This window comes from Bubalus bubalis, chromosome 4 (genome assembly GCF_019923935.1).
Source record: "Bubalus bubalis isolate 160015118507 breed Murrah chromosome 4, NDDB_SH_1, whole genome shotgun sequence".
Taxonomy (NCBI): Eukaryota; Metazoa; Chordata; class Mammalia; order Artiodactyla; family Bovidae; genus Bubalus; species Bubalus bubalis.
In genome coordinates this window covers 134,837,625-134,859,726 of record NC_059160.1, presented here as the reverse complement: position 1 = coordinate 134,859,726, position 22,102 = coordinate 134,837,625, and the positions used below count along the sequence as shown (strand labels likewise).

At 40.2% G+C, this 22,102-nt stretch overlaps 1 protein-coding gene across 2 annotated transcripts; it reads left to right on the top strand.

Annotated features, from left to right (window-relative positions):
- Positions 1 to 543: 543 nt before the first annotated feature.
- MRLN (myoregulin) lies at positions 544 to 17,759 on the top strand. Of its 2 annotated transcripts, none has more exons than XM_025282407.2 (3): positions 544 to 848; positions 14,925 to 15,058; positions 17,533 to 17,759. In XM_025282407.2, exons 2-3 carry the CDS (start codon positions 14,932 to 14,934, stop codon positions 17,691 to 17,693), a joined length of 288 nt encoding a protein of 95 aa, XP_025138192.1. In that variant the 5' UTR covers positions 544 to 848; positions 14,925 to 14,931; the 3' UTR covers positions 17,694 to 17,759.
- Positions 17,760 to 22,102: the final 4,343 nt, after the last annotated feature.

Sequence of the window (22,102 nt, the reverse complement as noted above, 5' to 3'; positions counted from 1 at the left end):
AGATACAGAACCAGTGTTTAATGTAAGTTAGAAGATAGGTAGTTCTTGGTCTGAACAATTTGGTGTCAGTGGTTAGGGGAAGGGAGGCATAGACTTAGATTTTTTGGAAATAGTTGATAGTTTTTCAAAAGGGAAGACCCGCTGTAAACCAGTAGCCAGGTCATGACTATTTCCATTCTTTGAACTTGAATTCTACAGGTTTCCCCTTATTATGATGCTGTCACAGTGCACCCCTCCCCCAACACACATACGTGCACTTTGCCAGGAAAGGTTTTGGGATTATTTGTGGGAGAGAGACTGATACGCTCACAAGAAAATGAACCTTAACAAACTGATAATGTGCATTTGAAAATCCATCTGTTTATGTATTTGAAAAATAGGAAATTCAACATAAACAAAGCAAAAATTTGTAGTTTGAGAAGATATTCAAATATTAATATCCATGGAAAAGAATTGCTCAGAAGAACAAAGGAAAGCTTGACATTGCTTGAGTCATGACATTTTCCAAGAGAGTAAGATAGTGGAGAGTGGTTAGTTGATGTTGAACTTTTAGCACCTTTGACACGAGTACTGATTGTGGAGGGGCCCACCCCTACTCATGGGTTATTTGCACTCCTCTGTGGGCCTAAGGGTATTTTTGTCATCATTTATCCCACCTGTGTCTGTCTGTTCCTCCCCACTCGCCTCCTCCCGTGACAGCCTGGCTCATGTTTCTCAGCAAAGCGCTAAGCCAGTTATTAATAACAGCCCAGCGAGTCTCCCGAGCCACCTAGGAGCAGATGGTGTTTTTCACAAAAGAGAGAGATCATCTCCTTGACTTTGGACTTCGCTTATCGAACCCCTGAACAGTAAGTTTGTTTTTTTTTTTAAGTGGCCTTTTAAAATGTTGACAAGAGGAAAGTTTAGCAGAAGTCTTGCTTGGTTCTGGTAGGAGAATACAGGAAGCTCAAAGACTCTGGAAGACTATTTTCTCTCCTTATCTTTCAATGTCTCTCCAGTTTTTTATAAGGCTGGTTATATGATCTAATATGAATTAGAATTCTATCCCCTCCATTTCCTTCTGGCTTAATAAAGGCAGAAGGAGAAGCAAGGGATTAATATGATCTCAAAGCTTGACCCAGCCTTGTGGTCATGCCAGATATTAATATTTATTATTAATTATTTTATATTAATTATTATTATTAACAGTATTTTTCTTTCTGTGTTCCCTCCCCAAAGAGAGAATGTCAGTGATTTCAAAGAGAAGTTTCACATACGGAAAGTGTCTGCAGGGGAATATTGGACTGGACACTTGGGCCTTGTCTGTCATTTTCCCATGTTTGAGGTTTGCTGCAGAGAAAGGGCGTCTGTCATGTTGCTTGAATTTATTGCCTTCTTTAGTGTTTAGCCAAAGGCTTTGTCCTTGCAGCCTTTTTTTTTTTTTCGTTTTGAAATAATGGTTGTTTCTGAGAGTCCTGAAAAGTAGGTCACTGTGTTTTCGGTCTAGAAAAGGAGGACCCTGAAGCTGGGGCCTTGCCCAGCCCTCTCAGAAAAGATGAAAGCTGACACTCCAGTCCCTCCTCAGGATTACAGACGAAGAGAGTTTTCTGCTTCGGTTACGTATGTTCAGTCCTCTTGAACATGTGCATCAGGCTGCTAAATAAGAGAGGCATCACAGGGACTGGAAGGAGGCGGATGCTGGCTTGGTACTGAGGCCTGGCTCAACAAGCTGTGCGACCTTAAGCAAGTAGTCACCCTCTCTGAGCCTCAGTTTCCTTGTTTATGAGATGAGAGTTATAACCTCTTTGATAAGGTGGTGGGTTTTACTCACCATGTTTCTAAGTGGCCGAGTATGGAAACATTATTGATGAAGTCCCTCATTTGAATTTTTTCTTGAATCTTCTTAACCTAGAACCTCCAACGTGGTCTTTGATGGGAAAGTTTAAACAGTAGGGACAATAATTGGCTTTTAGTGCTTTTAGTAACTTCATCCTTAGGATCATGTCAGCCATGGGAATGCTGAGGATGGGGCCATTGGAGGATGCCATATGGTAAGCAGTTCGGGACATTAGGCTATGGCTAAACTACAAGAGATAGTGAAGGATGAGGAAGCCTGGCATGCTGCAGTCCACGGGGTTGCAAAGAGCTGGACATGACTTAGTGACTAAACAACTACAACAAGATCAACGATGCTGGGGAAACTTTCAAAACAATTTCAAAGCATAAGCTATTGTTTTAATAAACTTTTCTGCTCTTCTATAATCAGCATTCTGAAATTTTTCTTTTGGTTCCATGCTTCTGTCATTCTGAAAGATCTGGTTACCCCTCTTCCTAGCTCTAATTCTGTGTCTGGATGAGACAGAAAGGAGGGTTGTTTCAGAGAATACCTACTTCCCAAAGTGTTACCCTGTATGCTCAGGAGACAGGATGAGATTTTTGTTTTCCACTGCAAGCTTTCATTCTGCAAATGTTTATTTAATCCCCACTGTGTGAAGACACAGTGCTAGATTAGCAAAGGGTCAGTAAACTCAGAATAAGGTAGGAGAGAGAAGTCATTTCATGAGCAACTGATGTAAGTCAGAATGGCCTTGATCCATGGCACATGAGAACTACAAACAGTGGGCAGGCATCCCACAGGGCCATCATTCCCAAAACTTATTCACTGAGGATGGGTATTATCATCAGACCTTACCTTGGAGAGCTGTGCATTCTTAGAAAACAGCTCATTGCTTTTCAGTGTTCCTCCCTGGGTTTACCTTCTAAGCAACAAGCTTGGGAGGCACAGAAAAACTCACCATGAAGCCAAATCTCATCCTCCCCACCCCAGTTTTTTTTTTTTTTTTTTTTTTTTTTGGAGTACCGGTTTTGTTCCAAAGTGAAAGTGAAAGTTGCTCAGTCGTGTCCAACTCTTTGCAACTCCATGGACTATACAGTTCATAGAATTCTCTAGGCCAGAATACTGGTGTGGGTAGCCTTTTCCTTCTCCAGGGATCTTTCCAACCCAGGGATCGAACCCAGGTCTCCCTCATTGCAGGCAGATTCTTTAGCAGCTGAGCCACAAGGGAAGCCCAAGAATACTAGAGAGGGTAGCCTGTCCCTTCTCCAGCAGATCTTCCCAACCCAGGAACAGAACCAGTGTCTTCTGCATTGCAGCTGGATTCTTTACCAACTGAGCTATCAGGGAAGCCCCAGCCCTGTGCTAAATGCTAGAAATTTAATTTGGCCTTAGAAGAGGTTACAGTCTTTCATTGAACCTGAAATTCTGTTACTCCAACCTGGCCATCTGCCTTCTCAGCTTAACTTGACTCCAAATAACACTTAGCTGGTTTCAGAAATCAGATATTAGATTAAAAAGACAAAACTGCTAGCAGTGAATTTAGGCAAAGGAGTGTGTGTTGCAGGCCAAGAAAGTAGTTTGAAAGGTTTTCCTGAATGCTTTTAAGAAGTCAAACAGGTCCAGAGACCTCCCCTCCACTCGCCAAACTTAGGAGGACACTTGTTTCGATATGAGAGCTCTGCAGATAAAACCCCCAAAGCCAACAAATAAGCACCTGGCCTCAGCTCCACTCCTGCTTCATCACACCATGGAAGGTGTCATGTGGCACTGCCCTGTGGGGTTCCGCAAGGAAGCTTTGTAGGGCTGGTCCTCGCCACAACTCTGGACAGTTTGTCTGGCCTCGTAAGACTGCTCTACAGCTGTGATTCCTGGCAAGGGTTGGGGAACTTGGCAGGGAGAAGGTTGAAAACATTTTGATTGTTTTGGTTCCAGAATCTTTCTTAATGTTAAGTGCCTGTAACTGAGTAATTTATGTCTTAGGGGCAATGCAATCTCCTATTTGGTTTAGGAACAGGGTCTCGGAAATTTTCAGCCTTCAGGCATCTCTGTACTGGATGATTAAGAGGAGATGTTTGTTCATAGGTAGAAAAACTGTTCATTTTAGGGCTGGAATATTTACTCAAGATGTGTGAGGCAAGGGACTTCTCTGGTGCTCTAGGGGTTAAGGCTCCTCACTTCCAACGCAGGGAAGGTCATTCCCTGGTCAGGGAACTGAGATCCCACATGCTGTGTGTTCCTGTGTGCTCACTCAGTTGTGTCTGACTCTTTGCAACCCCTTGGACTGTAGCCCACCAGGCTCCTCTGTCCATGGGATTTCCCAGGCAAGAATACTGGAGTGGGGTGCCATTTCCTACACCAGGGGATCTTCTTGACCCTGAGTCTCCTGCATCTCCTGCATTGGGAGGCAGATTATTTACCACTGAGCTACCTGGGAAGCCCTGCCACATGCTGTGCACATGGCCAAAACAATTAATTAATTAATGGTCATATATGGCTTAGGAATGCCCAGATTGGACAGATATTGACATGGAGAGAAAGCTTGAGAACTACAGTCAAAGAGGAGGAGAGCAGAGGGATTCCACAGAGGTCTGGGACCTTCTGTGCACTCCTGGGGGTCAGGTGGACCCTCATGGGGCTCTGCCAGGCCAGACAGTGCCCTCTGGCCCACATCTCTGCACATCTGTCCCGGCTTCCTGGAGCTTGCCATCTCTTAAGTCCATCTGAGTCCCCCACTTCCCTCCATCATTGTTGGACTGCAGGAAGTGTCCACCTTTTTGACTCTCAAGCTGCATCATATCAACCATTATTTTATCTGTTGCCAGGCAACATGCTGGGCTCTTAACTCACCTTTTTCTTTTGACCACTGCTGAGATGCTGCAGTGGCTAAGGCTTTGAAACCAAACTGACTTCCATTCAAATCCCTGATCATCCCCTGGAGTGTGATCTCAAATAGCTCCCTGAGGTCTCTGGTCATCAGTCTCTCCAACTAAGGAAATAGAAGCATTAGCGCTCACCTCATGTGGCTTTATGAGATTAAAATCAGAATATGTGCAGGCCCTTCTTAACTATAGTTATAGATAAAATCCTTTCAATCCCATGCAAGACTGGTTATGTCTATCTCCAGATGAGATAGCAGGTGAGGTTAAATGTCTGGTCAATGGCTATCGTGCTAATACCAGCCAGAACCAGGATCTCAAACCAGTTCCATCTGGCTCCACAACCTTCCTGACCCCCATCTCTGTGACAGAGCGCATGTTTCTGTCTCCAAGCAAAGTCCACTTTGTCAATTCTGGCAAGTCTTACCTCCCAAGTTTCCAAGTTCTCCTTGTGGCTTATTTTATCCTGGACATTGGCCTTCCCTTGGCCTGAATCAAAGCAGCTGGGAGGTGTTGAAGGTAGAATAGCTTCAAATAGCCAAGTCTGATGAAATGCAGAATCCAATTTATCATAAATGTATCCAAAACTTGCTGAGGCAATTAATATGGCAGCTCAGAAGAAAAGTAACCATGTGACCTCAGACAAGTTACTGTACTTCTCTGGGCCTCGCTTGTCAAATGAGAAGCTGGAAGAAATCTCTAATTTCTTTGCCAGTGCTAACATTTCTGTCATAGTCGAGATTTTTTCACTACAGTTGTTTTTCTTAGCTAGAGAGAGGTCTCCTTGAAATCATATTTTAATCAAGAAACTAGGTTTAACAATCATGCTCATAATCACTTTGGTGTAAAACCATATGCCATTTATAATTATTCTCATTCAAGCTTTCTCTGTACAATGCTCATATTATTGATGAATTAATTTCTCAGATATTTGTTAAATTCTCTTCTTCATGTAATTCTTCACATAATTAATTCAGAAAATGCACCTTGAACTCTATTTTGGAAACTTACAGAATGCACAAAATCCTTTTAACTATTGAATATGCCTGATTTTTTAGTTAACTTCTGAATGACTCAAAATTAAAGAGTTGATGTCTCCTGTCCTACCAGGCTGTCATCTGTTTCTAGAATCTTAAGGAGACAAATCACCATTATGCTGGAGAAACAGTAACTATCCCAACAGGACATTTCCATCATGAAACCTTGTAGGCTTTTGTTCTCTTCCAACATTTGACTAGGTCTCATAATTACAGTCCAAAAAAAAAAGAAAAACATTAACAAGGTATAATTCCTATATGATTTCTCAGGTTTCTAAAAGATAAATTTCATTAAACATAAATTTTGTGGGAGAGAGACATTTTCCAGAGACAAAATTGAAACTACCCAACTTTGGGATTTTATTTTTGAAATTTTGGTGGTAAAAGTAGACTTACTATATGTGTTTTTCTTGTTGTAGTTGTCTTTTGAGCAAAATGAACTTTCAGTCTTCCAAGAAAGCTTCTGCTTGATGTGCAATTATTAAATCAATATTGTTAAAAATGATTAACATCAGATACCATGATGCAGTGGGATTCAGGATGGGTAAGTCCATCCCCACTTTCTAGGAAGACAGCAGCTACCCATGGAGGCTGCATGCAAACAAATAACCTTAATACACTGTAGTGAGTTTCAATACATCCCAGATAAGTGGACACTAAATTCTGCCAGAGGACATCAGAAAGGATCACAGAGGAGATATGTTGGGCTTCAAAGGATGAGTAGGTGTGTGACAGTTTTGCATGTTTGGATACCTAAAGAGAAACTGAGAAAACTGATTCATTCAAGGGGTACCATCTAGGAGGTGATATGGTAGAGTATAACTGATAATCATAGTTACCCTTGCTTATTAAGTGTTTACTCGCTAGGCACAAGTATTATCTCATTTAATTCTCACACTGCCCTAAGAAGTGGCTACTGTCATTATTGGGCTTACCAGGTGGCACAGTAGTAAAGAATCGCCTCCCAATGTAGGAGATACAAGAGACTCGGGTTCGATCCCTGGTTCAGGAAGATTCCCTTGGAGTAGGAAATGGGAACTCACTCCAGTATTCTTGCCTGGAAAATTCCATGGACAGAGGAGCATTGTGGGATACAGTCCATGGGGTCACAAAGAGCCAGACACAACTGAGCGTGAACACACACACGCACACACAAACAGTTATTGGCATCCCCATTTTATAGAAGTGCTAACAAACAGAGGCACAGAGAGTTAACATGACTTGCCCAGGGTCTCATGGTAAGTGGCAGATCCAAGTCAAATACCACCAATCTTTTTCCTGACCCATCTCTCAACTACCAAGTCCTGCAAGCATTCTTGTTATTTCTCCATCCAGCTAATGTTAATAAGATCAAGAGGAGAAATTCCCTGGTGGGCCAGTGGTTAAGATTTCTTGCTTCCACTGCAGGGGACATGGGTTCAATCCCTGATTGAGAAACTAAGATATCACAAGCCACTGGCACAGCCGAAAAAAAAAAAAAAAGATCAACGGGACGAACTTGTCAGTCATAAGATGATCAGTGGGTTGATAACAAAACAAATAATAGGAGAGAATAAAATTGCAGAGAGTAAAAGCTCATAAAAAACATGTTAAAAAAACTGAACTTTCAGCTAATCAGGTTGTTAGATAGTAAGCTTGTAGTAGTGGCCTGTGAAAGATCCATTTATAAAGAGAAGATGGTTTTGATGTGAATAAAGCTGGCTGTTGTAAAAGTTTTCCAGCAAATTCAGGGTTATCAGGCCCAGAGGGGTAACTGCAAGACTATCCATCCCTTTGTTCACCCAGCAGTTCACATATACGGAAAGGGGTCAGAACTAAAGAGAAAGAATGGCTGTTGGTAATTACATGTGGATATTTCCATTTTGGTCCGTTTCATTTGAAAACATTAATAAATCCATGTAGTTGAAACAGAGTGGCATCTGGGGGCTAAAGCTCTAGGTTACTAGCGTCAAGGCTCTAGCTTCGAACCTTGGGCAGTTGCTCCATGTCCCAGCAGTGCCTAATCACAACTGGGCACATACTAGACCCATGATAAAGGGCCATTATTATCCTTTACTTAAAAGTAAAAGTGAAACAGGTAGTTGCTCAGTCCTATCCAACTTTTCGTGACCCCATGGACTGGAGCCTGCCAGGCTCCTCTGTCCATGGGATTCTCCAGGTAAAAATCCTGGAGTGGCTAGCCATTTCCTTCTCCAGGGGATGGTCTCAATCCAGGGATTGAACCCAGGTCTCCTGCATTGCAGGCAGATTCCTTACTGTCTGAGCCACTTTAAGTGACTTGTTAAGCAAGAGTGGACAGATTTCAATTGTGTCTCATTTTTCTATTTGTGTCTCTAGGGAACTTCTGTGAATGTTATCTTGACCATTAGATATTGATGGAAACAAGTAGGATTAGCAAATTCTTATCAAAACAGAAAATATTTTTGAAATGTGACTCATGTGTTTAAGACTATAATCTTGAATCCAATGAAAAGTGTTTTTCTTCTGATTGAAAAACAGACTATGCAATGTTCTCTTCTTTGTCTTGACCAAGACTCCACGTCTAATAAGTGGAAATAGTAGAGGTTGGGAGAGATTGAAAAATGTGTGAAGTCTTAGGACAAGTGATAATTTTATGTAATAGAGGGGGTTTTACTGGTTCATTTGCATTGTTTTGATTTTCCTAGGGGACCAAGTTCAGTTCAGTTCAGTCACTCAGTCATGTCCGACTCTTTGCGACCTCATGAATCGCAGCGGTGCACTCTTCTTGGGGTCCCAGGAGTCTCTTCAATCTACAAGATTCTAGAGATTTGAAAGGCTAGCACCTACAAGCTGATGGCAGGGTTAAAAACAGAGAATGCAATGAAATTCAACCCCCAGAGACCAAAAGTGACTACTACTAGACATTTGTCTAACTTTCTTTGTGGGATACCACTGTTCAACCATTCAATAAACAGATTAATTTGGGTTAGATTATTTGGACTCTTGGTGGAGTCAAAAGAGAATATAATAAAGACAGGTTTTGAAAACTAGGTAAGAGATTATTCATACTACTTTCAATATAACTTTCTAGAAATTAATTTCTACAAAATAAATTGTTTCTCATTGCCTTTTGGAAATAGGGTAAAGAAAGGTATAGAGAGACATTCAAAAGGTAGGGGCAATTATTTGCAGCCATCTGAAATTTCAACATGAAATATGTTAGGCCCCAAATAACCTGGGTGTCTTATATCAGAAATTGGAGTTAATGTTATTTTAGCTAGGATTTTTAAATGTATTCAAAATAAGATAGTTCCACTCAATACATTCTATTACACTTTAAGAAGTGTGCTAACTTGTTTAAAATTAATCAACTTATTTTTGAAATTTGTTTATTCAGTGCATGTTTTATCCAATAAAAAACACTACAAATCATCTTTTTTTTCTGAAAATGCTGCTGTGAAATAGCCATTCCTCCAAAAGAATGTTCCTGAGAGAAAAAACACATGATCACCAAGCTTCTAGCATAGCAAGGACTAATGAGGCAAAATGTAAATCAAGCATCATTTAATCCTCAGTAAAATCTGAGTGTGCTAGTAAACTTGCGGTGGTACGGATTCGATGCTTCCAGTGATTTAGTTCTAGAAACAGATGTAACATTAAGGAGAAGACCCAAACAGGAACCACCCACATTCCTGTTTTTCATGAGCATTTTGGAATGAAGCAAGAACATGTTCTTTAGCCAAAGAGATTTAATATAAACTCAAGAAAAATGAAATGGGTCAGTGAAACATTTTAATGAAAATGTGTAATTTATTGGATAAAGTGTAGGTTACATATTTTCATTCAAATCTCTCACTGATACATTTAATTTTCCTGAGTTCTTATTTGTTAAAATGATTTGTTTGACAAAGATAAAGTCATTACTTTTAAATAAATGGACAAGAAAGAGGACAGGGAGTTAGAAGACTATTTTCTTTAGTGTTCTGAAGTTTTATAAGCGACATCCTTTAAATGAAAATGTGAGAAATGAAAGAAACAAGGGGAAAAAAATCACATATAGTCCTTCACCCAAACTCGACAACTATAGCCATTATTGACATTTGTAGAGAATTCTCTGGCTTTTTAAAGAATATTTCAATTGTGTACATACCTAGAGAAAGAGCTATAAAATTTCTATGTGCAGTTTCAGTTCAGTTCAGTTGCTCAGTCGTGTTCAACTCTTTGCGACCCCATGAATCGCAGCACACCAGGCCTCCCTGTCCATCACCAACTCCCGGAATTCACTCAGACTCACGTCCATCGAGTCAGTGATGCTATCAGCCATCTCATCCTCTGTTGTCCCCTTCTCCTCCTGCCCCCAGTCCCTCCCAGCATCAGGGTCTTTTCCAATAGTCAACTCTTTGCATGAGGTGGCCAAAGTATTGGAGTTTCAGCCTCAGCATCAGTCCTTCCAGTGAATACCCAGGACTGGTCTCCTTTAGGATGGAGTGGTTGGATCTCCTTGCAGTCCAAGGGACTCGCAAGAGTCTTCTCCAGCACCATAGTTCAAAAGTTTAGGAAGTAATTAAAAACTGATTATCAACATAACCACCACCAAGGACAGAAAGTGAAAATTTTAAAAATAAAAGAGATTTCCCCCATGGTCCAGTGATGAAGACTCAGACTCAGTGCTTCCGCTGCAGGAAGAGCTAAGATCCTTGCATGGTGCGTGGCAGGGCCAAATTTAAAAGAAAGAAATGAAATACTTCTGGAAGCTCTCCACCCCTTCCATTAACACCACCACCATCCTGATTTTATGGTAGTCAGTCCTTTGCTTTACTTGATCAATTAATCACCTACACCATTGCTACCCATATTATGTACCCCTAAGTCATGCAGCTTTAATTGTTTTCCTACTTTAAATAAATGTATTTACCATGTGTTTTCTTTTGTGTCTTGCTTTTTAAAAACTCAATATTACGTTTGTAAAATTCACCACTGTTTTTTTCATGTAGCTGTAACTTAATTTTCATTACTGTATAATATTCCATTATATGGATTTATCTATCTACTAATAGGCATTTGGTTTGTTTTCAAGTTGCTGATGCTGCTTTTGCTAAGTTGCTTCAGTATATTACAAATAAAGTTTGAATGTGTGTCCTGGTGTGAATATCTATGCTTGTATTTCCGGTATATACCCAGGATTGTAATGACTGGTCCTCAGGTATTGGTTTTCATCATACTTAAATATTTCAACATGATTTTCTAAGTAATGTTTCTATTATTTCATAGTTGTAATAATCATTTTGTTGGATAAATAATTTTTCAGTTGTGTCTGAATTTTACAGCCTGGTCTTTGCAAATAAATTCACTCCTCCACTTTCTAATTTGTTTGTAAAAGTGACACAAAATCTTAAAACTTATAAAATTTATAGCAGATATAAAATCTCATGAAGTATTGCCTCTTATGCAGAAAGAGAAATTTTGTTTGTTGTACTATAGAAGATAATGAAACATATATTTAAAAAATAAATTTAGGAACTTTCAAAATTTAAGTTATATTTGACACAAACATTGTGTAAGTTTAAGGTGTACAGTATACTGATTTGATACGTTTATATTGTAATATCACTGCCATGGTAGCACTAGCTAACATCTCTTCATGTCACACGATTGTCATTTCTTCTGTGCTGAAAGCAATTAATATCTAGTCTCTTAGCAAGTTTAATGTATATAATACACTTTTACAACTATGCTCACTGCACTGTATATTACCGCTCGGGAACTAATTTGTCTATCAGTGGCAATATGTAACCGTTAAACAACATCTCTTCTCTTCCCCCTACCCCCTGAGAGCTATTGTTTAGATCAGATCAGATCAGTCACTCATTTGTGTCCGACTCTTTGCGACCCCATGAATCGCAGCACGCCAGGCCTCCCTGTCCATCACCAACTCCTGGAGTTCACTGAGACTCATGTCCATCGAGTCAGTGATACCATCCAGCCATCTCATCCTCTGTCGTCCCCTTCTCCTCTTGCCCCCAATCCCTCCCAGCATCAGAGTCTTTTCCAATGAGTCAACTCTTCACAGGAGGTGGCCAAAGTACTGGAGTTTCAGCTTTAGCATCATTCCTTCCAAAGAAATCCCAGAGCTGATCTCCTTCAGAATGGACTGGTTGGATCTCCTTGCAGCCCAAGGGACTCTCAAGAGTCTTCTCCAACACCACAGTTCAAAAGCATCAATTCTTCAGCATTCAGCCTTCTTCACAGTCCAACTCTCACATCCATACATGACCACAGGAAAAACCATAGCCTTGACTAGACGGACCTTTGTTGGCAAAGTAATGTCTCTGCTTTTCTATATGCTCTCTAGGTTGGTCATAACTTTCCTTCCAAGGAGTAAGCATCTTTTAATTTCATGGCTGCAGTCACCATCTGCAGTGATTTTGGAGCCCCCAAAAATAAAGTCTGACACTGTTTCCACTGTTTCCCCATCTACTTCCCATGAAGTGATGGGACCGGATGCCATGATCTTCGTTTTCTGAATGTTGAGCTTTAAGCCAACTTTTTCACTCTCGTCTTTCACTTTCATCAAGAGGCTTTTGAGTTCCTCTTCACTTTCTGCCATAAGGGTGGTGTCATCTGCATGTCTGAGGTTATTGATATTTCTCCTGGCAATCTTGATTCCAGCTTGTGCTTCTTCCAGTCCAGCGTTTCTCATGATGTACTCTGCATATAAGTTAAATAAGCAGGGTGACAATATACAGCCTTGACATACTCCTTTTCCTATTTGGAACCAGTCTGTTGTTCCATGTCCAGTTCTAACTGTTCCTTCCTGACCTGCATACAGATTTCTCAAGAGGCAGATCAGGTGGTCTGGTATTCCCATCTCTTTCAGAATTTTCCACAGTTTATTGTGATCCACACAGTCAAAAAAGGCTTTGGCATAGTCAATAAAGCAGAAATAGATGTTTTTCTGGAACTCTCTTGCTTTTTCCATGATCCAGCGGATGTTGGCAATTTGATCTCTGGTTCCTCTGCCTTTTCTAAAACCAGCTTGAACATCAGGAAGTTCACGGTTCATGTATTGCTGAAGCCTGGCTTGGAGAATTTTGAGCATTACTTTACTAGTGTGTGAGATGAGTGCAATTGTGCGGTCATTTGAGCATTCTTTGGCATTGCCTTTCTTTGGGATTGGAATGAAAACTGACCTTTTCCAGTCCTGTGGCCACTGCTGAGTTTTCCAAATTTGCTGGCAGATTGAGTGCAGCACTTTCACAGCATCATCTTTCAGGATTTGAAAGAGCTCCACTGGAATTCCATCACCTCCACTAGCTTTGTTCATAGTGATGCTTTCTAAGGCCCACTTGACTTCACATTCCAGGATGTCTGGCTCTAGGTCAGTGATCACACTATCGTGATTATCTGGGTCATGAAGATCTTTTTTATACAGTTCTTCTGTGTATTCTTGCCATCTCTTCTTAATATCTTGTGCTTCTGTTAGGTCCATACCATTTCTGTCCTTTATCGAGCCCATCTTTGCATGAAATGTTCCTTTGGTATCTCTGATTTTCTTGAAGAGATCTCTAGTCTTTCCCATTCTGTTGTTTTCCTCTATTTCTTTGCATTGATTGCTGAAGAAGGCTTTCTTATCTCTTCTTGCTATTCTTTGGAACTCTGCATTCAGATGTTTATATCTTTCCTTTTCTCCTTTGCTTTTTGCTTCTCTTCTTTTCACAGCTATTTGTAAGGCCTCCCCAGACAGCCATTTTTCTGTTTTGCATTTCTTTTCCATGGGGATGGTCTTGATCCCTGTCTCCTGTACAATGTCACAGACCTCATTCCATAGTTCATCAGGCACTCTATCTATCAGATCTAGGCCCTTAAATCTATTTCTCACTTCCACTGTATAATCATAAGGGATTTGATTTAGGTCATACCTGAATGGTCTAGTGGTTTTCTGTACTTTCTTCAATTTAAGTCTGAATTTGGCAATAAGGGGTTCATGGTCTGAGCCACAGTCAGCTCCCAGTTTTGTTTTTGCTGACTGTATAGAGCTTCTCCATCTTTGGCTGCAAAGAATATAAGCAATCTGATTTCGGTGTTGACCATCTGGTGATGTCCATGTATAGAGTCTTCTCTTGTGTTGTTGGAAGAGGGTGTTTGTTATGACCAGTGCATTTTCTTGGCAAAACTCTATTAGTCTTTGCCCTGCTTCATTCCATATTCCAAGGCCAAATTTGCCTGTTACTCCAGGGGTTTCTTGACTTCCTACTTTTGCATTCCAGTCCCCTATAATGAAAAGGACATCTTTTTTGGGTGTTAGTTCTAAAAGGTCTTGTAGGTCTTCATAGAACCGTTCAACTTTAGCTTCTTCAGCATTACTGGTTGGGGCATAGACTTGGATTACTGTGATATTGAATGGTTTGCCTTGGAGACGAACAGAGATCATTCTGTCGTTGAGATTGCATCCAAGTACTGCAGTTCGGACTCTTTTGTTGACCATGATGGCCGCTCCATTTCTTCTGAGGGATTCCTGCCCGCAGTAGTAGATATAATGGTCATCTGAGTTAAATTCACCCATTCCAGTCCATTTCAGTTTGCTGATTCCTAGAATGTCTACATTCACTCTTGCCATCTCTTGTTTGACCACTTCCAATTTGCCGTGATTCATGGACCTGACATTCCAGGTTCCTATGCAATATTGCTCTTTACAGTATCGGACCTTGCTTCTATCACCAGCCACATCCACAGCCAGGTATTTTTTTTGCTTTGGCTCCATCCCTTCATTCTTTCTGGAGTTATTTCTCCACTGATCTCCAGTAGCATATTGGGTACCTACTGACCTGGGGAGTTTCTCTTTCAGTATCCTATCATTTTGCCTTTTCATACTGTTCATGGGGTTCTCAAGGCAAGAATACTGAAGTGGTTTGCCATTCCCTTCTCCAGTGGACCACATTCTGTTAGATCTCTCCACCATGACCCGCCCATCTTGGGTTGCCCCATGGGCATGGCTTAGTTTCATTGAGTTAGACAAGGCTGTGGTCCTAGTGTGATTAAAAGAGTGGTAAATGTTTGCCCTGTCAGGAAAATTCTAGAATTCTGTTTAACTTTTCTGTGAAAGGTGTAGTTTTTGGCTGTAGTTTCTGTAATCCACTAAAGTTAACGTATGACCTTTTCTCAACTTCTCTGAGAGTTTTTCCACGCAGGCTCCCTGACTGTCCACTTCACAGACTACATCACCATTCAGTAAAGGTTTTTAATGTGCTTTGACCCAGGAACCAAGCTTGCTAAGAGACCACCTGTTCTGAATGCACTTTGTCCCAGGAAGAGCAGCTGGAGAGAAAACCGAGGAGCAGCATTATCTGCCATTACCTGGATTAAATCAGGTGAGAAGTGGGTTTCTGTGCACTGTTCAATCCCCACCACTCATCTGGTCTTTCCCTTGCTTCCTATTCTGTTTATCTCTTACTGTAATTGGATAAAATTGAAGGTACCCCTCGGACTACAGACTGAAGAAACACAAGCTGGAGGTGGAGGAAATACGAGGCAAGGAATATCACTTTGCAAATTCATGTGTTATTCTTACCCCTTGTTTCCCAAACATGGAACAAAGAATTGTTTAACTTAAGGGAAATTCTAGGTGTTTACTTTGCCAATGTGGGCTTCCCTGGTGGCTCAGCAGTAAAGAATCCACTGACAATGCAGGAGATGCTGGTTCCATCCCTGTTGGGAAGATCCCCGGAGAAGGAAATGGCAACCCACTCTAGTATTCTTGCCTGGGAAATTCCATGGACAGAGGATCCTGACGGGCTCCCTGTGGTCACAAACCACCACCACCACCATCACCACTTTGCCAATGATTGCTGCCAAATTTGGGGCAAATCATCCCCTCCTTTAGGGAGGGGTTAGTTATCACAGAGATGAATCAAGAGGGAGAAGGTATCAATCAAAAGAGGGAGAAGGTAATTTGTATACATCTCATCTATCTCCCTGGAGAAGGCAATGGCACCCCATTCCAGTACCCTTGCCTGGAAAATCCCATGGATGGAGGAGCCTGGTAGGCTCCAGTCCATGGGGTCGCTAAGAGTTGGACATGACTGAGCAACTTCACTTTGACTTTTCACTTTCATGCATTGGAGAAGGAAATGGCAACCCACTCCAGTGTTCTTGCCTGGAGAATCCCAGAGACAGAGGAGCCTGGTGGGCTGCTGTCTATGGGGTTGCACAGAGTCGGACACGACTGAAGCGACTTAGCAGCAGCAGTAGCATCTATCTCCCTGTTTCTCTTTTATGTTCTCTCCTAAAACTCTACCTGCCTTTTTGGGCTTGAGCAAAAAATAGCAGAAAATATTTTCCCACCCCAATCTTGCCACTTTTAAAAAGTATTGATGCTCATTTTAAGTTGAGTGTATATAAGGGCCTTGGATACAAGGCTTTGAAAATTACTTAACTCATTTGAACTTACATTCCTGGAAAAAGGAGTTGGAAATGGTTCTAAATTCCCTACCTGACAGGCATTCAGTAAAACATTCCAACAGTGTGCTCAACAGACAGCAAATTAATACCTTTTGCAATTCCATAATACTTTAAAAAATTCCAGATATTTAAAAAAAACTGATTAACACAGAAAGTAAATGTTAGTTGCTCAGCGGTATCCAGCTCTTTGCAACCCCATGGACTGTAGACTGCCAGGCTCCTCTGTCTATGGGATTCTCCAGGCAAGAATACTGGAGTAGGTAGCCATTCCCTCCTCCAGGGAATTTTTCTGACCCAGGGATCAAATCCAGGTCTCCTGCATTGCGGAGGGATTCTTTACCATCTGAACACAGAAGTGTGGTGGAAATGAAAATATTTAATGTCTTAATAAGTGACCACAATAACCAGTCCATTCTAAAGGAGATCAGTCCTGTGTGTTCTTTGGAAGGAATGATGCTAAAGCTGAAACTCCAGTACTCTGGCCACCTCATGCGAAGAGTTGACTCATTGGAAAAGACTCTGATGCTGGGAGGGATTGGGGGCAAGAGGAGAAGGGGACGACAGAGGATGAGATGGCTGGATGGCATCACCAACTCAATGGACGTGAGTCTGAGTGAACTCCGAGAGTTGGTGATGGACAGGGAGGCCTGGTGTGTTGCAATTCTTGGAGTCACAAACAGTCGGACACAAATGAGCGACTGAACTGAACTGAACTGAACTGAAAATATAAGAAAGAGGATTTTGAGGAAAGATCAAGGAAATGAAACAAACCTTTTGTTGTTTAATTTTTAAAAATTTTATCACCTGCCTTTTTGCATGACTTCAAATTCTTATTTCCTGGTAATACTGGCTATAGGTTAGAAAAGTGGCAATTTCACTGATTCCATAAAAATGGTTATAAGTGACTTTGCAGAAAAGACTTCAAAAATAAACTGATAATTTATAACATTGGGAAGAGAGTGGTAATTCTGATAGTTCTTGAGCTTTTTAAAAATTTTTTGCTTTTTTTTTTTAAAGAAAGAAAGACAAGAGAATTCCCTAGTGGTCCTGTGGTTAGGACTCTATGCATTCACTGCTGCAGCCCAGATTTGATCCCCCGTTGGATCCCACAGGCTTCACAGCTCAGCCAAAAAATAGGCAGACAAATAGAAAATTCAATGATTATGACGTAAGATGGTCAGAATTAGTGGGTAAAAGTTCGTTAATTCATTAAGGAGAAAAATATTTTAGTTCATTGATTGGTTACTAAAATGTACAGAGTCCTGACTGAAAGACATGTCTTGATCACTATTTCTTTACTGTGCAAATTATTAGATTGAGTTTAAAAAATCAGGATTACAAATGTGTTTATTTAAGGATATTTTCTCTTTATTTTACTTCTTAGGAAGCAGAAGCATTTTGGATATGACGTGTAAAAATTGGATATTAATTTCTACTACTACCCCCACAAGTCTAGAAGATGAAATTGTGGGAAGACTTCTAAAAATTTTGTTTGTAATCTTTGTTGACTTCCTGTCTATTATATATGTTGTTATAACTTCTTAGAAAACTGATTTCCTTTACTTTGTGAATTTCATATTGAACTCCAGTGAATAAAATTTTATAGTTTAATACGTTGAGTGATTTTAATTTGATGACATTTCCAGTTATTCTAGAAGCTAATACGACATTGCAATAAAAACAACATTGTGTGTTATTTAGAACTTTATGGTTTATAAAACATTCACATAAATTGAAATGGAATTTTTTTTCAAAAATCTATACTACTGTCATAAAACTTCTTAATTTTTACCATGATTGATATAGTTAATAGATTGACTACAATGTGTACAATTATGAGTGATTTTTTAAAATTACGGATGCATACTTATGTGAAATTTTATATGGTTCTATTTTTAAATTTTTACTTTGTCTTTAAAATTTATTTTAAGAAGTGTAGCTGATTTACAGTGTTGTATTAATTTCTACTGTACAGCAAAATGTTTAAGTTGTACATATATATACATTCTTTTTCATTTTCTGTTCCATTATGGATTATCACAGGATATTGAATATAGTTTTCTCTCCTATACAATAGGACCTTGTTGTTTATTATGTGATTCTATTTTTTAACACACCAAACTTAGCATAAGATAATCTCTCCATATGATATGCTAATAGTTTATTCTCATTTTCTTATATATACATTTCATCTGTGTGTAGGTAGATTGTTTTTCTTAATCCCCCACAGTTTTATGTTTCTACCAACAAACAAAACTTTAAGTTAGGAATAGACATGCTTAAAAAGAGATTCTTTTAGGAAAACAGAACTTATAAGAAAGAAGAGAATACAGAATGCAACCTGCGTTGATTTTCTGTTTGGAACTAAATGCTCACAGTATGTCATTTGACATACGACTCCCAGTAATCCTAGGAGGCAAGGGTGTGTTGTCCATTTCACAGATGAGCACGCCGAATACTGGAAGAATTATGCTAGCTGGAGACCATCCCTAGGGAGTGGCAGACCCAGGCCTTGTGTCTTCACAATCCATCATATCATGCTGCCCCCAAAGGTAATAATAATGAAACAAGTGCAATTAAAAAACTATACAGTTCAACTTTTTTCACAGAAATGTTTTATTGAAGACCCTGAGGGTATAAGACCCTGATTTATTTTCTTATTCCACATTTAAGAATCTTCTATCAAAAACAGATTGTTGACCCTTTTCTCATATCCAACTGAACAATGTGTTCTCTTCCTCTGTTTTTTTGACTCCCTTGTTTTCTGACAGTATTAAACTATAACTGTTGAATTCTGCTCTTTAAGTCTTTGAAAAATGGAGTTCTCTCTGTCCTTATACTTTTTAACTTTTTACATTGGACACACATGCTTCACAAAATCCTGATCTCGTCCGTGTGATGACCATCTTCTCAGCTTTGGTCCAGACATTAGTGCAAGGTTTCATAAGAGACCTAACGAAGTGTGAAAGGAATCTGAGGCCTTTGAGACGTCTTACTTCACTGACTCTTACTTAACCTTTCCGTGGTGGTGTATATTTAACCATAAGCCAAATAGAATCACACTATGTGAGCATTTGCTGTAAGAGAATCTTTTTTCCAGTGCTATATCATTAGACATCCTTTGGGATATAATGTGGATATGATATGTTTTTTCCCAAGCGCCTCTATTTGGGATTTTTTGGAGCCTTTTATCAGGTTATTGAGTGGAGAGTCGAGTCACTCCCAGGCCTGGGCAATTGCTTCTTTTCCCTGTGTATTTCTAGGCAACATGGTTAGAAGCACTGATGCTGAAGCCACACTGCCTGGGTCCAGATCTTGGCTTTATCTCCTGTGGTTTAATAACCCTAAGTCTCTGCTTCCTTACCTATTAAAAAAGTGCCTGTGTCATAGGTTTGTCCAGAGGATGGCATGAGATGACAGGTGCAAAGTGCTTAGTTGAATGCCTGGCATATGAAAAAGGCACCGTCCATGGAGGACTGGGGTTGTCAGCATCCACAGGTGATGCTGAGTTTCAGCGAGCCTCCATCACCCTGACTGTTCCACACCTTCCCCTTGCCCTTGGAATGACCTTAGGTTAACCAGTCCTGTAGGCACAAGGATGTGATTCTGTCCCCCGGACCCTTTACACTATTCTGCAGCCAGTTAAACCTGGTTGACCCTATGTGGCTTTTATTTGGTTACTTTGGTACCTGGCAATGACAACTGGATATCGTAATGTGACTCCAGACAACAAAGGATACTTGATGAATAGCCTTTTAAAAGATTGATTAAATGGCTGATTCTTCTTTAATTGTTTACTTTGTATCGGACTATAGTTGATTCATAGTTTTGTGTTTTGGATGTTTAGCAAAATGATTCAGTTATACATATACATATGTGTATTCTTTTTCAAATTCTTTTTCCCATTTAGGTTATTACAGAATATTAAGCAGATTTCCCTGTGCTATACAGTAAGTCCTTGTTGGCTATCTATTTTTAAGGTAGTAGTGTATATATGTTAATTCCAAACTCCCAATTTATCACTTCCCTCCGGTAACCATAAATTTGTTTTCTAAGTCTGTGAGTCTGTTTCTGTTTTGTAAATAATTTCATTTGTATAAGAAATCACAGACTTAATTATTATGGCTGTGTAGTTGGAAATAGGTCACTTAACCTTTCAAAAATATTCATTTGGTTTCTTTTTGGCATGCATGGTGCTGGGTGGCCAGGTCAAAGCAGTGAATAAAACCTAGTTCCTGCTCTCATGGAGCTTGATAGGTTAGTGGTGGAAATTAGTGAATACCCAAATACTACAACTGCCATCGGAGGAGATAGTAGGATGGACACATCTGGGGTGTCATGAAGGGTGTGGGCAAAGATGTTCTGAGGACCTCCAGTAGCAACAAGTCCTGGGAGCCTAGGAAACACACAGGATCCTAGTTTTGCCCCTCAACCCCCCAGACCTATTAAATTCAGAATCTGCATTGTAACCAGACCGCCAGAGATTACTAGGCATTTGAGAAATGCTGATGCGGAGGAAAGTTCACGGACCATGTGTTCCTACTGTCTGGCTACTGAACAGTTCTGTGACCTCAGATTACACCGCTTAACTTCTCTGGGTCTCCTATGCTTCCTATGTCAAAACAGAACCAAGAAAAGATCAAAAGTGGCATTAATGTCATTGGCTTTGCATATCACGTAGAAACACCATAGTTATTAAATGAACTGGACTGCTATTTGCAGGAAGACATATAACAGAAAGGAGTTCTAGAAATCTAAGATGTTGTTTAAACATCAAGAAGACAGGAGTAGCTCTGTGAAGTAAGAGACCTGTGACTACCTTCAGTAGGATTGGGAAAAGATTGTTTTCCTAAGTGGTGACAATATCCACCCAATATCCATGGCATATTTGTATGTATGCAGTCTGGGTTAGGTAAACAGATAACTGAGTAACAAGCACTGTACAACTGATGAAACATTAATGGTTAAATATTCACTTGAATGAAATAACTTGCAAGAAAAGTAAGCCAGAAAGCCTGAGTTTTATGATGGTTATAAATGGATATTTATAAGTTATAATGAGTTATAATGGACAGAAGAACTGTACAAAAAAGATCTTCATGACCCAGGTAATTACGATGGTGTGATCACTGACCTAGAGCCAGACATCCTGGAATGTGAAGTCAAGGGGGCCTTAGAAAGCATCACTACAAACAATGCTAGTGGAGGTGAAAGAATTCCAGTTGAGCTATTCCAAATCCTGAAAGATGATGCTGTGAAAGTGCTGCACTCAATATGCCAGCAAATTTGGAAAACTCACCAGTGGCCACAGGACTGGAAAAGGTCAGTTTTCATTCCAATCCCAAAGAAAGGCAATGCCAAAGAATGCTCAAACTACTGCACAATTGCGCTCATCTCACACGCTAGTAAAGTAATGCTCAAAATTCTCCAAGCCAGGCTTCAGCAATATGTGAACCGTGAACTTCCAGATGTTCAAGCTGGTTCTAGAAAAGGCAGAGGAACCAGAGATCAAATTGCCAACATCCACTGGATCATGGAAAAAGCAAGATAGTTCTAGAAAAACATCTATTTCTGCTTTATTGACTATGCCAAAGCCTTTGACTGTGTGGATCACAATAAACTGTGGAAAATTCTGAAAGAGATGGGAATACCAGACCACCTGACCTGCCTCTTGAGAAATTTGTATGCAGGTCAGGAAGCAACAGTTAGAACTGGACACGGAACAACAGACTGGTTCCAAACAGGAAAAGGAGTACGTCAAGGCTGTATATTGTCACCCTGTTTATTTAACTTATATGTAGAGCACATCATGAGAAACGCTGGGCTGGAAGAAACACAAGCTGGAATCAAGATTGCTGGGAAAAATATCAATAACCTCAGATATGCAGATGACACCACCCTTATGGCAGAAAGTGAAGAGGAACTGAAGAGCCTCTTGTTGAAAGTGAAAGTGG

Bases quoted from the DNA above. Each gene is read 5' to 3' on its own strand.
- MRLN (XM_025282407.2), top strand. From the start codon at position 14,932: ATGTGCTTTGACCCAGGAACCAAGCTTGCTAAGAGACCACCTGTTCTG. The intron at 15,059-17,532 runs GTGAGAAGTGGG...TTTACTTCTTAG, and splicing joins CATTACCTGGATTAAATCAG to GAAGCAGAAGCATTTTGGAT.